We start from the raw sequence: 17064 nt of genomic DNA, 5'->3' as shown, positions 1-17064 counted from the left end.
TTTATATTGATGTCAATTGTGTTGGTGTACATGATTAGGTAACAGAGTTACAGCCTTATATACCCAGTTATTTGTTTGTAGTGTAATCATAAACCCGCTAGAGATCGCCATTATAGCTCAATAATTACAACATTTTGCACGAGGTAAGAGTTTAGGTAGAAGAGGATGCCTACAATTTTGGATGATTATGTGATATAATTTAGCGGGTGAAATGGACCATTGACTTTGAATGAAAAATAAAAAAATATTTTTGGTCTATATTTGATTTCCTGGAGGGCATACACGCAGAGAAAAAATATGTTTGATCCAACAATATTCCAAGAGCAATATATGTATTGTTAACATATTGTTGGATTCCTTATGTGTAGACATCGGATTCTGCATATTTGCATATTTTTTATTAATAAAGATACGAAAATTCTGATTGGACCAAAATTCGTTTTGAAGAAAACTGAATGCAATTACAGGCTCATATTTTTTATTTTTTGCATATTTGCATATTTTGCATATGCAAAAAAAATGTGGAAAAAATATGCAAAATATGCAAAATATGCAAGTAATTTTTTTGACAAAAATCATCAAATTAAATTTGGAAAGTCATCAAAAAGTGTTCTAAATTAAGTTTATTGCCGTTAAACGTCGATTTCTTAACAGATTATCATGTTATTAATTATTATTCCGCCACAGCAATAAATCTGGACTGAAAGAATAAGAAAATTTCCTATAACCCAGCCTTCTTATTACAAAATAAGTTGCTTTCTAATACAAATTTGTTCAAAAACTCAATCAGAAATGTCAAAATGTTTGTATCCAAATATGTTGATAGTTTCTGCTCGGCCAAAATTGTCGGACAGAATAACAAATGAGCTAGAAATTAAGACTAAGAAAATATTAAATATTACATAAAATCTTTCATATTTTATTAAAACATATAAAAAATATGGCACCGTACATCATGAATGAATCCACTACCGTTACAACAACAACAACGTTTCAAGAAATTACAACAACAAAAAACGAATTCAGTGACCTAACAACATTATCCACTACAGAAGATCAATTTTCAGAAAATACCGATCAGACAATCGAATCGAATGTCATCGCTACTACCATTGCAGGGACCGTTACAACAGTAACAGAAATAAATACTGAGAATACGTCTAATAATTGGGATAACACGGATTTGTCAACTCTTATTGCCGCGAATCCTTTGCTATTACAAAAAACAGACATCATTAGCTCTGATCTAAAAACCAATTTTGAATTAGACACAATCAAAAGCCTTGCAAATGATAATGGAATGCGAAATATTTTCGTTTCAGGCACTACGTTAGACTATGAAACAACAACACTCAAAACACTTAATCCCACTACAGAAACATATTTCTTAACATTTGGAACTGAAACTAAATTTGAAACAACTAAAATTGAATCAACTGTCCCTTCGACGATAACAGAATTATCCACAACTACTGTTGTCGATTCAACGAATGTCAATAAAATTGCCAAAAATATTTATGAGACATCGGGACCTTCGAAGTTTTTTACCAGTGACATCATCACAACAACTGAGGCTTCAACAAACTTTGAATTTACAAGTGAAACATCCGACTTTACAACGGACGTGCAAACTACATTCACCAAATATGAGGCAGATACTACAACTTTCCTCACTACAACAAACTCGGAATTGTCAAGTAAAATATCTGTCTCTACCAAAGATCCATACAAACAAACCGCCAAATATAAAGCGGGTGGTACAACTGACCTCACTACAACAACACACTCTGAAATCGACTGGACCACGGAAACAACAACTGATGCTACAACGAATTCTGAAACTTTCGACTTTACAACAGACGTGCCCACAACAATACTCCCAACAATTTTAACAACAATTCAAGTTACAACACTTTCTACCTTACATACAGAAACTTTGACAACACTAGTTACAACAAAATTACCATCGGAACTAACTACAACTACTGATGCTACAACGAACTCTGAAACTTCCGACTTTACAACAGACGTGCCCACAACAATACTCCCAACAATTTCAACAACAATTCAAGTTACAACACTTTCGACCTTACCTACAGAAACTCTAACAACACTAGTTACAACAAAACTACCAACGGAACTAACTACAACTACTGATGCTACAACGAATTCTGAAACTTCCGACTTTACAACAGAAGTTCCCACAGCAATCCTCCCAACAATTTCAACAACTATTCGAGTTACAACACTTTCTAACTTACCTACAGAAACTTTGACAACACTAGTTACAACAAAATTACCCACGGAACTAACTACAACTACTGATGCTACAACGAGCTCTGAAACTTCCGACTTTACAACAGACATGCTCACAACCACCACCAAATATAAAGAGGACACCACAGCACATACTCCGATGACAACGACGATCGGCTCCATACTCCCAACAATTACAACAACGAGCCATATTACAACACCTTCTTCTCTACCTACAGAAACTTTGACTACACAATTTCCAACAAAATTCCCTACAGATCTAACTACCACTACAAAAGAAGTTTCAGTACCTACAACTCATACCACAACACAATGTCCTTCACCAACAAAAACAAGTACTTCAGAAAGCCCAACAGCAACCACTAAAACAACATCAACTCACAAGCCAGCTACTGATCCTACAACACATTCTGTTTACGAAACAACAACTACGACCACCTGTGTGACAACACGTTCGACATCGGCTGTTACCAGCACACAATGTCCTTCTATCACACCAACAAAAACGAGTACTTCAGAAATCCCAACAGGAACCACTAAAACAACATCAACTCACAAGCCAACTACTGATCCTACAACACATTCTGTTTCCCGAACAACAACTACGACCACCTGTGTGACAACACGATCGACGTCGCCTGTTACCAGCGCAACCCCAACCACAGAAATCTGCTTAAATCGACGAGACGGAGAATTCGTTAGAGATTTTAATGATTGTAACAAATTTTATACATGCTTTCAAAATTTGTCATATCTCCAAAAATGTCCGGCTGGTTTATATTTTGATACCGTACTAAATGTATGTAACTACCCTCATTTAGTAAATTGTCCTGCTGCACCCATCATTACCCCTGCACCAAATCCAAGTTGTACAACACCCAAAGATACATTAACACCAGAAGATTGTTATCAACTGCCTGGAGGAACTTTTGTCAGAGATCCTTTCGACTGTAACATTTACAATGTTTGCCTTAATGGTAAAGCAATTAAATTGCAATGTCCACGAGGTCAATATTTTGATAATGAACATTTCGTATGTAATTTCAAATATTTTGTATCAAATTGCAAAGTATAGTCCATGAAATTGTACAGTTGAAAGTGGAACTATCAAAATAAACTACAACAACAATTGAATAAATTTTCCTACAGCCTGATTACAATGAGGAGCCCGCAATTATGGACCGATTAACACCAAATTTTGAATGGAATTCAGGCTGCAACCCGAGTTGACATCTATAGTATTGTGTTGTTTTTCTTTTGGTCACCACTGTGGAAAGGGTATTATAAGTTTGTTTTGATAAAAATGCATGTAACACCGCGAATTATTCATCGGGGTCTCCGATCTCCAATCTTCATATCTCGACTAAATAAAGCGATTTGGAGACGTATGTCCGTCCGTCCGTCTGTCCATTATAAATTGTAATCAAACTCCAGGCCGCAATTATGGACCGATCGGGTTCAGACCAGAATAGATCCCTATTTTTATTGGTGGTGATCGTGTAATATTTAGCGGGTGAAATGAATCAAAAATATAATATTTATCTAATTTTGTAGCGTCTCAGTAGATCGCAATAATAGTCCGATCAATCCCATGTTTTAAATAAGGTAAGAGTATATGACAAAGAAGAAGCATGCAATATGAGCTGGCGATCAGATAATATTTAGAGGGTTAAATGGACCACTCTTTTTGTGTGAAAAATAGTGAACACTTTTAATATACAGCATATATTTTTATTCCTGGAAGAGACATTCCAGGCAAGTACGGTATACATGTATGGAAGAGAAACGCTTGACCTTTATATTGATGTCAATTGTGTTGGTGTACATGATTAGGTAACAGAGTTACAGCCTTATATTCCCAGTTATTTGTTTGTAGTGTAATCATAAACCCGCTAGAGATCGCCATTATAGCTCAATAATTACAACATTTTGCACGAGGTAAGAGTTTAGGTAGAAGAGGATGCCTACAATTTTGGATGATTATGTGATATAATTTAGCGGGTGAAATGGACCATTGACTTTGAATGAAAAATAAAAAAATATTTTTGGTCTATATTTGATTTCCTGGAGGGCATACACGCAGAGAAAAAAATATGTTTGATCCAACAATATTCCAAGAGCAATATATGTATTGTTAACATATTGTTGGATTCCTTATGTGTAGACATCGGATTCTGCATATTTGCATATTTTTTATTAATAAAGATACGAAAATTCTGATTGGACCAAAATTCGTTTTGAAGAAAACTGAATGCAATTACAGGCTCATATTTTTTATTTTTTGCATATTTGCATATTTTGCATATGCAAAAAAAATGTGGAAAAAATATGCAAATATGCAAAAAATATGCAAAATATGCAAGTAATTTTTTTGACAAAAATCATCAAATTAAATTTGGAAAGTCATCAAAAAGTGTTCTAAATTAAGTTTATTGCCGTTAAACGTCGATTTCTTAACAGATTATCATGTTATTAATTATTATTCCGCCACAGCAATAAATCTGGACTGAAAGAATAAGAAAATTTCCTATAACCCAGCCTTCTTATTACAAAATAAGTTGCTTTCTAATACAAATTTGTTCAAAAACTCAATCAGAAATGTCAAAATGTTTGTATCCAAATATGTTGATAGTTTCTGCTCGGCCAAAATTGTCGGACAGAATAACAAATGAGCTAGAAATTAAGACTAAGAAAATATTAAATATTACATAAAATCTTTCATATTTTATTAAAACATATAAAAAAATATGGCACCGTACATCATGAATGTTTCCCTCTGAATTTTCCACACGGAAAATAATTTTTAAACTGAAATTATTTTAAAATCAATATTTGTTAAAAGTTGAAAACTACTAGATTCGCTTCATTATGGCATATTCTAGTCGAATCGACAAAAATATTCCCTTTTTGGGCATAAGTACGGAAATAAAAAATTGTGAAATTGGGGAAAGGAAACAAATTCTTCACGGAATTTTTATTCATGATTGCATTGATAACTATATTTTAATACCCTAAGGGTATTATGTCTTAGTGAATGAGTTTGCAACATGCAAAATGAAACGAAATAGACCCACAGTTCCTTTTGATGATCTGCATAGATTCGCACTTATCCATCTCGCCATGTCTTTTTGAAAACAAAGCACAGGTCACAGTTATAGATCACTTCGCATAAAAATTGGGGATTTTTTGGACCTAGGGCGATCCCTATTTTGGTAATAATCGATTCAGATTTGGATATTGCTCCCATATATACAGTACATTCGCGATAATCCCTACACCACAGGTTTCGGCGGTATCCGAATTTTCAAATTGTTCGGATTAACGAATTGTAAGGAAAATAAATTATTTTATATGATTAAATCACTCGTAGAAGTTATATAATAATACTTTTTTAAATTGCAATTGCTAATAACGAACACTTAAATACAAGTGCTCTACGTGTAAAAAATAGTGAGATTTTTCTAATCGACAATCCGGAAAAAGAAAAAGCCAATCAGATAGTGAAAGTGGTGCTAGAAATATGGCGTTTTTAAAGTTAACATCAGAATGTAAGCAAACCTAGAGACAGATGTGGAATTTCATCGTTTTGTAATTAATATTCCTTAAAATCTTTGCCTTTTAGGTGTATAGTGCATTTGGCAACTTTGATGACAATATTGAACGAATATTTTTCGTAATATATTTATTTATATCCTATACAACAAGATTAATGTGTCATGAAAGGTTTGTCCTTGTACTCGATAATTTTTACTAAATGTTGCTGAAACAATTTTTTTACTAATTTCTCCATTAAACAAATGTCAAAATTCGAAGCATTGGTAATAATTAGTACAAATTATCGGGTACACGGACCGGTATAAATTAAACAATTGTGTATACAAAAGGGTTATGACTTTTCGACTGTGTTATCAAAATTGTTTTCCTGAAGCAGGAATGAATGAACTATATTTCTTAGCATTCCAAATACTTTTCTAGCAGAAATATGTGAGGGGTTTTGCCATTTTAAAGACAATTCCAAGGTTTTTGACTTATTTTACCACTACCACTCTATTGTGTGGTTATTCTAAGTGATGTCATTTTGCACTAATTGGACGTTCTTCATTTTGCTTATTATTCATCGTGGATGGGTATAACAATATTGCATTACTTTTCGCCGAGGAGTGAACATTTTCCAATTCTGCATTAAGCGGTTGTATGCGTACAATATAGATCGATATTATTAAACTATGTATTTTTAGTGCATTCAACTAAAACCATGTCATCAATATTAAAGCGGTAGTTAGAGCATTTTTCCAAAGAAGCTTTTTGACCATAAAGAACAAAAAATTGTCAATTTTGTCTGGATATACTGAATAAAGGACTAAACACTATAAAATATATTCAAATCTAATATGTGGATATTCAAAACGTATGCTTTTAATTATAGCCATATTCCAGAACCTGGAATCGTAAATGGTACTTTAGTACTTCTTCCCATTTTGCGCTAAAAAACGAACCCTTTTTCCAAAAATTATTATCTAAACAAAAATTGCGATGACTAACTCTAGCTCCTTTGTTTTTCTACTAGACAAATTTGGCTGAGTAGAAACTATCACCATATTTGGAAACGTTGATTTTGACATTTATGATTGAGTTTCCATTACCTACATTTGTATAGGAAGCAACTTATGTTTTAATAGGAATGCTGGGTTATTTGACATTTTCTCACCTTGTGAAAACTGATTTAAGTCTTGTTAGTCTACATCAGCCATGCACGCGTCTTTACGAAAAAGTTAACTACAACTCTCATTCCCATACAAAAACCCAAAATAACATTCTCTTCTTGTACATCATTGGTCTACATTTATTGCTGTGGCGGAATATCTGGAGAGTCTAAATAACATAATAATATGCAAAAAACTATGTTAAACGTCAAAAAACTTGATTTAGAATGCTTTTTTGATGATTTTCCAAATTTAATTGAAGATTTTTGTCAAAAAAAAAAACAGTTGCATATTTAGCATATTTTTTGCATATTTTTTGCATATATTTTGCATATTTTTTGCATATATTTTGCATATTTTATCGAAAAATTGACCCTCAAAACGCCTAGATCCAAAATTTGAGTCCAATCGGATAAGAAATAAAAAACATGCTAAAATCCGATGTCTACTTATGTAGTATTGTGAATCCAACAATCGTTTTTGTTAAATCCAAAAATAGTTTGTGTCAACTGAACAATATTTCTCTCTTTTCTTCGATTTTTTTTTTCTCTTCTCTCGCTATTCGATGCCGTGTTAAAAAAACAATTTTGGTGAGGTTTAAGGTTTAAGGTTTAATTTATTGAGCCTTTTTGGAAACGTTACAATTTTACAGAGCGCAATAGTAAAAGTAATACTTAAGATTATAACGTGTTATCAAAATTTACAATAAGTGTGGATATGCATACAGCACCATGCTTTAATATATGTAAGTTTAAAAAATAATAGAGTTATAATAATAATGTGGAATATAATTCCTTGCTCCCGGGAATACAATTTTGTGAGTGTTAAAAACTCGTATAAACTTACAAACTAAAGAAAAAAAAACTAAAAAATAAAAAAAGGAAAAGTAAATTGATCTAATAAATCAGCATACGTATCAGCCTCTGTTTGTACCAGACATGACTTTTTCATAAAAAGGGTGCCGTATATTGGCATTGATATCAAAATTAGGTGGGACTTCATTTATATAACCAATTGGAGATAGATAATTTGTGTTGGTCCAGCTGAAAGGACGTTGACTGTCAAAAATACACGACACATAACTATTTTCATGATTATTTACACGCTGCATAAATTTTGACATCAAGTCACAGACGTATAAGCCAATAGGGGTTATTTTGGACTCGGTATAAATAACTCTATTGGAAAAACGTTTGCAATTGGATTCATAGTATTTCCCAATACAGTGTCTTAAAATTTTTCTTTCTAAAATTTCCATTTCACTGATTATTATAGGTGATACATTGAACCATATGGGAAAAGCATAAAGAAATACAGGTCTTATGGTGGTTTTGTACAAGAGTAATTTAGTACTCTTAGGTAGATCTTTATTGATTAAAATTTTGGAAAAAGACCCTAGAATTCTATATGCTTTCCCCAACACATATCTGGCATGCTTATTAAATTTTAATAAATTATTGAAATAAACCCCTAAATATTTTATAGAGACACCTATAGGGATGTCAACATTATTAAAAGTTAATTTTAAATTTTTGCTTTCTGGGACCACAAACTTTTTGCATTTTCCCGATGCATTTCTTATACACACAGCTTCGGTTTTGGATGCATTAATTTTAATACCCCACTCACTGTAAAATTGTGTTACAGTTTCCAAATGATTTTTTACTTTGCAAAGTGCCGTATGTGGCGATTCATCGTGTGCATACAACAATGAATCGTCTGCATAAAGAAGACCACACGAATCAATATCAGTATGTGGAAAATCGTACATAAATATACTATATAGGTGGGGTGATAAAATTGATCCTTGAGGGACTCCACATCTAACGTCTCCGAGCTCGGAAATTTCGTGTTGAAATTGTACGCAAAATTTTCTATTTGAGAAAAAGCTATGGAACAATTTTATAATAATTGGATCAAAATTAAGTTGAACCATTTTATATAATATTCCTAAGTGCGATGCATGATCAAATGCCTTTTCTACATCAAGTGAAAGAGCTACAGTGCATTTCCTTTCACGCAAATTACATACTATATCATTTTGAAATTTAAGTAGTGCATCTGTCGTAGAGTGACCTCTTTTAAAACCGAACTGAAGTTCTGGTATATAAGATGTATTTAAGCCGTAGTCCATCTTAACACGAATTATTCTTTCAAATAATTTTCCAAAATTGGACAACAAAGAAATTGGTCTTAAATTATTAATGTCTGAATTGTTCGGCTTTTTCATAACTGGAATGATTTTAGAAATTTTCCATCTATCAGGGAAATATGCGTTATTCAAACAGTTATTAAATAATATTGTTAGGTACCCAAATGCTTTAGCAGGAAGTTTTTTTATTATAAAGTTAGATATGTTATCCAACCCAAACGATTTTTTGTTGTTAATCTCTTTGCAATGGCTGATTACTTCATCCATAGTTGTCACTCTAGGATTTTCCATTACGTTTAAAGACGATTCCATTTCGTTAAATGAAAGTATGTTGGCATTATTTGAAACTGCATTAAGAACTAAATGTTCCATGTTTTGAAGAGATTCATTTACATTTAAATGATTGTAAATGTTACCAAAATATTGTTTGAGTTTATCACATGCAACTGCGTTATTCTCAATTAAAACTCCATTTTCTGATAATTTATTTATACCAGCCTTCCTTTTGTAACCAATAATGTTATAGACCTGTTTATGTGCCCTTGGACCCGGTTTTATTTTCTTAAGCCTATCCGAAAAAAACATAGATTGTTCAATTTCAACTTGTCTTTTAATAATAATTCCTAAAAGTTGTATCTGCTTTGATAACAAGCGATAATTTGAATCTGATCTATCTCTAGTCCTGTTAAAAAGCCTTTTTAAATCCCTCTGCCAAGTATACTTCAACTTAAAAAGGTTCTTTATTAAATCAGAAACTATAATTTTTTTACCCATATTTTTAATCTCTGAGTGTCTGGAATGCGCATTATTTATCGCCTCCGACATATTGTCTATGTGAAAATCAATCTCAGAGTTTGAAAGATTCCTTTTTGGATCAGGAAAGGTATTCAGCAAATCATTTTGAACATCTACTCTAAACATATCCCAGTTTGTATTTTTATAGGAGGTGTAACAGTTGGGAGGATTTACGATTATAGATAAAGATGAAAAATGTATGTTTAATTTTAGGGGGAAATGATCAGAAAAGGTTGTTAAGGTACTAATTTGAAAATTTTGAGAAATGGGATCTACTAATTTTGTGCTTACTATAAAGTGGTCAAGGAATGACGCTCCATTCGGGAAAGTCGGGACAGAATCTGACAATCTCAAAAATTCTATAGACGATTGTTGAAGCCACGCGCTTAAGATGTTGCCATTCGCATTGTTCATTGAATCGCCCCAAGATAAATGTCTGGAATTAAAATCACCACCAATTATTAAACCGTAGTAATTTCGGGAAGCATTGTTTAAAGATGACAAACTAGCAATATACTGAGTGCGATCAGCATTGCATGGTATGTAGATTGAACCAATTAAAATGTTTTGTTCAATACCATTTAAAACGATACTTATACTTAAAAAGAGGTTTGGAAAAACAAAATCATTTATGAAAATTCTTCGGAATTTATAGGATTTTTTTAAGACAACTGCTACACCCTGAGAGCTATTGTCCCTAATGAAAGTGTAATTTTCTAAAGAAACTCTATGAGCATCTCGTAAGTGAGTCTCTTGTATAAATGCGAAATCAATTTTATTTGCATATAAAATCTTGGATAGTTCTATTCGCCGACTCCACTCAATGAGTGATCGTACATTAAAAGATAGAAAATTTAGCGAATTATGGACCATATTGACGCTTGATTTCCTCTAAAAGTTCTAAACATTGACCTTTTGCTTGTTCCTTGGAAAGTGTTCTATAAGACCTAAGAAAAGTTTCTATTCTATACTCTAAGGACATGGTTTCACCCTGGCAAATATCCCTAGCAATTTTCATAAACTCCTCTATGATTGTAGGTTTAGATCGAATTTGCTGAGAATCTTCAAAACAGTTTGCGAATGTTCTATTTGGGTTAATAACATTGAAACCACTTAAAACATTAGACACATTTTTGAAAGCTACTGTCTTTTTTTCTTTAGCTGCGGTTCTAATTTGCTCTTTTTTCTTCAAGTACTCCTTGTACGCATTACAACCTCGATAATTTGAGGGATGCCCAAATTGCTTGCAGTTTGCACAAAAAGGTTTATTTTCATCATTTGAAACGAATTTGCAATCTTTTGGTGCATGTTTTTGATCACATTTAACACAGACATATGATCTGCTACAATTTTTTGAGATGTGACCCCATTGTTGGCAACGCCAACATTGGACAACCCTCAGATTTGACTTTGGGGTTTCCCATGTAACTTTTTGGGTACAAATATATCGTTGAGCTCTCAGCTCATCTACAGGTTTTCCAGGTAAAAGTGTAATTAAATAAAGTCCAGTATCAATATTATTTTTTTTAGAATATTCAGTTGAAAATTTTTTAACATCATCTACTGTATTTGGAACTAGAAACTCAATGTCACTCTTTATATCAGTTAAGGTTGTTTTGTAATGAAGTCCCCTCAAAATCAATCTGGTACGTTTAAGTTGTTTTGGGGTATAAGTGTATGCTGGGATTTCTTTGGTTTTAAGGAGTTCAATCATTTCGGAATGAACTAATGGATCTTGAATGTATAATTTACTTTTCCTTTGGCTTTTGTTTACAATTTTGAAAACTATGTTTTTGGATTTCAATGAGTGTATAAGTTCTGTTATATTTACATTAAAAAGAAAAATTGGTGGACAGAAACCTTTAAGGCTATTTAGGGACTTCGAAGGGATATCGTGTCTACTATTTGGGATATTTTGCTCATTGACGTTGACTTCAGTAAGAGATTGAGAAGCTTGAGCTGAGGGGACAGATGGTTCAAGAAGGATGTCAATATCACCTAATAGTGCAAAACGATTCTGGGAAGTGTGATCTATATTTAGAGACATTTCAGTAGATTCACAAACCGTCGGACGTTTGTTTTGAGATTGGCCATTTTCATTCGCAACATTTGATTCAGAATCTATATTACTAACCTTTTCTTGTGAGCATTCCGGGAAAACTTTATTTTGACAAACATCGCTACGAAATCTTCTTTCATCAATAGCTTTGGATTTGGATCTTGATTTAGCGGCTACATGTTTGGCCTTCAAGTTGTTGATGGAATTTTCGGAAGTGTTCATTGATTCTTCAGAGCAAACGTTTGATGGCAATTTCGTATTGATTCTCTTCGATTTTCTGTTATCCCCGCATTTATCTGGGGGAACATTTTCAGATGAGATATCTTCATCCGCAGAATCCAAATCGTCCATAAAAAGATATTTATCTTCTCAGGAATATGATATTTTTTTCAAATTTTCCAATATTAAAATATATATTTTTTATTTTTCAAGACACAAAAAAATACGTCTATTCAGTTCGAAAACTAAATGGAGAATCCAATTTTGGTGAGTTGTGGTGTTTGTATGACATGCTGCCTTTATCTTTGTTTTTGTGTGTATGTATACCAACAATGAGAGTCTTGTTTTTATTTGTTTCTGTTTTGTTTCATTCTTCTTTATTTCATTCTTCTTTCCTTTTCATGTTTGTTATGGTGTTGAATTATTCCTTATGTTGTGGTGGCTGCTTGTGGCTTTTTGTTTGTCTTTGTTGTCAGCTAAAGTAGCAAACCATGTATTGCGTTCATCAATGCTCGTAATATTATACGCGATATTTATATCAAAGTTGTGTGGAAAGCGTATATGAGAAGTACATACACTCAAACAAAAAAATTTAGTACCTGGTTTTCAGGGCTGACAATATGTTTTGTAAAAAAATTATATTATGATTGTTCCTACAATCGGTATTGTTAACGATTTTTACAATATTGCGGAAATTCGACAGTTGTTTTTGTTTTCTATGTTCGGAACAAAAGATGGTATTTTTGGATTTGGATTACAATGTTTGTACAAAAGAAACACATTTTTGGAACCAAAATAGATATTTTTATTCCAACAAAACCGAAAAATATTTTTTCTCTGCGTGTATACCGGCAAAGTAGCTTACATATGGAAAAAGAACTACTGACCTTTCCCCCTAAAGTAAATTGCAATAACGAGTCTGGAAGATAACGGGCATAATGGGCCTAATAGGTTTTGTGTAGAGAACCTAATTTTTCCATTCCCAGTTTTTGCATTATTGCAAATGGTGACCTAGCGTATTAATTGTCCAATTGAATTTTTATACATACATCGCAGAATGGGTCGCTTTGCGCCTTTTTTCAAAACGATTCCCCAGCCCGTCAACATCAAATTTTCCACGGTGGCAAAATACCCTTCAGAATTGTTAGCGGCATTTTCTGAATATTTAAGCCATGTCAAACTTCTTTACAAGTGGTGTCTTAGGACACGCCTTTCGGACTCGGATATCCCATCCCATTTGGGATGTTTGTGAAACAATTATATTATTATTTAAGCTTGGTGTGGTACAGTGCCAGAATTCATAAAGTTATTTCTTACTATATGTTTTTGATTTGTGGATAGCTAATACCCAGTGGTAGTGGTGTAGGGTATCACATAGTCGGCGCTGTCCGCCTATAGCCTTGGCTTGCTTGGTTTTGTATATTTTGATTAACTTATTGAACTTTCGAAATTTAGCAAATAAATCAAATAGATTTATTGCTTTTCTCCCCAACGTTTCGTCTCTTTTTTGGTGACGTCATCGGGGGAAATCGTAATATTATTTAAATCATGTTTACATTAAATCTAATATTTAAGACCCCAAATACAATTCACTCGAATTAGAACTAATATCACAGCGGGATACTTTATTGATATTTCGTAACTGGAGCTAATGTTTTCTGTATCTTCTTTCATGTTTATAGTTCTGTTGGGAAGGAAAGCAATAAATTTATTTGTTTTATTTGCTAAATTACGAAAGGTCAATAAGCTAATCAAAATACATATACAAAAATCTATAGTTTTAGTTATGGTGGTGAAATATTTAATTGGTTGAATGGACCACAAAGTAATTTTATTGATTTTGGTCGTTGCTCTATAGATTACAATTATAGTCCGATCGGCACAAATTTCAAAATAGGCTTGAACTTACGACATAAAAGACTCCCATAATTTCGTATAATGGTCAGATAATATTTACCATTTGAAATGGACCAGAACTCTCGTTTGAAAATTTTCAAAATTTTTTACTTCAATGCTGATTTGATGGGGACACATAGCATTTTTTATAGAAGAGGATCTCCTGACAATTCCAATTATGTTAGCGTTTGTGTTCAGATAATGCAGTTATAGCCTAAAATATTTGAAACGGTGCTGGCAGCTTTCAAATAGTTCCTTCTGATGTTTATTGAGAAAGGCGAGAAGTAAACATTCCCTTCGTTGGGATGAAATCATTATATCGCTACCAATTAGTACTGCAAGACGCTACTAATTGTTACTATTTTTTCGAACGCATAAAAGATAATTTGATGTCGTATTAAAAATGTTTAGGTTCTTGCAGGTTCTGGAACAGGCGTAGTATTAGAAAATTTTACAATATCGTGAGTTCGTTTTGTAATAGAGAGTAATATGAAGTTAAGCCATCGGAGATGAAATTTTTTTTAAATCTAGTATGATTAGTAGTCGCAAAATGAGCATTGGGCCATTGTGGGTAAGAAAAATTAACAAATTTTGTTTTTTAGTCTTTGCATTACAATTACAATTAGGTATTATGTGGAGAACTATAAACTGAGGAGTTCTTATAATTGTAGAAGAAGACAGACCTATATTTGTTACTTATAATTCCAAAATTAACGTTTTTTGTAGGGTAAAGAACATTTATGGGGGGTATGGGGTATAAGAACTAGGGTTATGATATTTTGATGAGTTTTTACCTAAGATTACATAAAATCCTAATTATAAAGTGATTCTATAAATACGCTTCCGCACAAAAATCTTTTAATGTTTTTATTTTTCAGAACTTTCAGAAGTCACTGTAAGCAGATATTTAACCTAAAACAAGTTATAGGGGCACACGACCGAACAAAAAAGTCTTAACCGTTTGTTTCTCACTAATTTTTTCATCGTATTATACCAAATATACCATGTTATATTATATATATATATATAACTTTATTATATATATCATAAAAATTAAAAGTGGTTTGTGCGGGACCTTTTTAAAATTTAAGTGGAATAAAAGTTATTTTTGTCATTAATAGGCCATCCATTGGTGCAAAAGGAAATAATTTCTGAAAAAAATCTTTCGAAATTTTGCCTGTAAGGGCGATGATCATTTTTAATGATTTTTTATTAATTTTCTGTTTAAGAGTTAAGCTTGATGATCGGAAATTATTTGCAAGTGAAAAAGGAAAGCCAAGGACTCGAACACACATAGTCACCAAATTACGTTACCTGGTTTCATTGGTGGTAAAGCAAATCTTCGGACGTATCGACTATGTAATGGCTTCTCTGTCCTAGAACTTATCGTTTTTCAAATGCAAATGTCTTTTGTACATTTACGCGGATACTTGGCCACAGAAATGTATTTTCTTCACGACAAACGCTTTTTTGCGCTGCCTTTGAAGTTATGAGTTTTTTGGCTTTGAACGCTAACACGCCGTGACAACATTTTTTGATATGTTTTCAAGGACGTGGGTTCAAATCCCAGTCGGGCTCAGCCAGTTTTTTATTTTTTGAAATTTTGCCTGTAAGGGCGAAGATCATTTTTAATGATTTTTTATTAATTTTCTCGTTTAGAGTTAAGCTTGATGATCGGAAATTATTTGCAAGTGAAAAAGGAAAGCCAAGGACTCGAACCCACATAGTCACCAAATTACGTTACCTGGTTTCATTGGTGGTAAAGCAAATCTTCGGACGTATCGACTATGTAATGGCTTCTCTGTCCTAGAACTTATCGTTTTTCAAATGCAAATGTCTTTTGTACATTTACGCGGATACTTGGCCACAGAAATGTATTTTCTTCACGACAAACGCTTTTTTGCGCTGCCTTTGAAGTTATGAGTTTTTTGGCTTTGAACGCTAACACGCCGTGACAACATTTTTTGATATGTTTTCAAAGACGTGGGTTCAAATCCCAGTCGGGCTCAGCCAGTTTTTTATTTTTTGAAATTTTGCCTGTAAGGGCGAAGATCATTTTTAATGATTTTTTATTAATTTTCTCGTTTAGAGTTAAGCTTGATGATCGGAAATTATTTGCAAGTGAAAAAGGAAAGCCAAGGACTCGAACCCACATAGTCACCAAATTACGTTACCTGGTTTCATTGGTGGTAAAGCAAATCTTCGGACGTATCGACTATGTAATGGCTTCTCTGTCCTAGAACTTATCGTTTTTCAAATGCAAATGTCTTTTGTACATTTACGCGGATACTTGGCCACAGAAATGTATTTTCTTCACGACAAACGCTTTTTTTGCACTGCCTTTGAAGTTATGAGTTTTTTGGCTTTGAACGCTAACGCGCCGTGACAACATTTTTTGATATGTTTTCAAGGACGTGGGTTCAAATCCCAGTAGGGCTCAGCCTGTTTTTTATTTTTTGAAATTCTTTCTTTCATTGAATTTTTACAAAAAAAAAATGTTTAAGAGTGGTTTGTGCGGAACCTTTTTATAATAAAGTGGAATGAATGTTATTTTAGGCATTAATAGGCAAAAGTTCATTCATTTTCATTGCAGGAAATCATTTTTGAGAAAAAATGTGAAAAAGTTATAACCCTAATAAGAACACATTAACTTATAGTTTGGAATGCTCATATTGATATTTTATAGAGTTGTTTTCGGACTCTGTAACTGACTCGCCTAATAGATAATATTATCATCAGCCATATTTGAGAAGATAACCGGTTTTATAACATGTAAAACCCGAGCACCCTCTGACTACGTCGATAATATAAAATATGTGTATTGTACCAAACAAGTGTAAATTTCCTCTAAATATAATTGCAATTTTGTTTTTTATTTTTATTAGATCAATATCTCAAAATGCGTTGGCTGCAATTATTCAAATAATTTGACATTTAACAGCATTTTAAAAAATCACTAAAAT

At 32.8% G+C, this 17064-nt stretch overlaps 1 protein-coding gene across 1 annotated transcript; it reads left to right on the top strand.

Annotated features, from left to right (window-relative positions):
- Positions 1-317: 317 nt before the first annotated feature.
- On the top strand, positions 318-3352 carry LOC141403162 (uncharacterized). Its single transcript, XM_073985335.1, has one exon. It carries the CDS (start codon positions 941-943, stop codon positions 3350-3352), a length of 2412 nt encoding a protein of 803 aa, XP_073841436.1. The 5' UTR covers positions 318-940.
- Positions 3353-17064: the final 13712 nt, after the last annotated feature.

The sequence above is a fragment of the Musca autumnalis genome, unplaced genomic scaffold (genome assembly GCF_047663935.1).
Source record: "Musca autumnalis isolate F117 unplaced genomic scaffold, ASM4766393v1 scaffold_4, whole genome shotgun sequence".
NCBI classification, from domain to species: Eukaryota; Metazoa; Arthropoda; class Insecta; order Diptera; family Muscidae; genus Musca; species Musca autumnalis.
The sequence above is the reverse complement of the archived record's forward strand: the minus strand, read 5'-3'. Positions and strand labels throughout refer to the sequence as shown.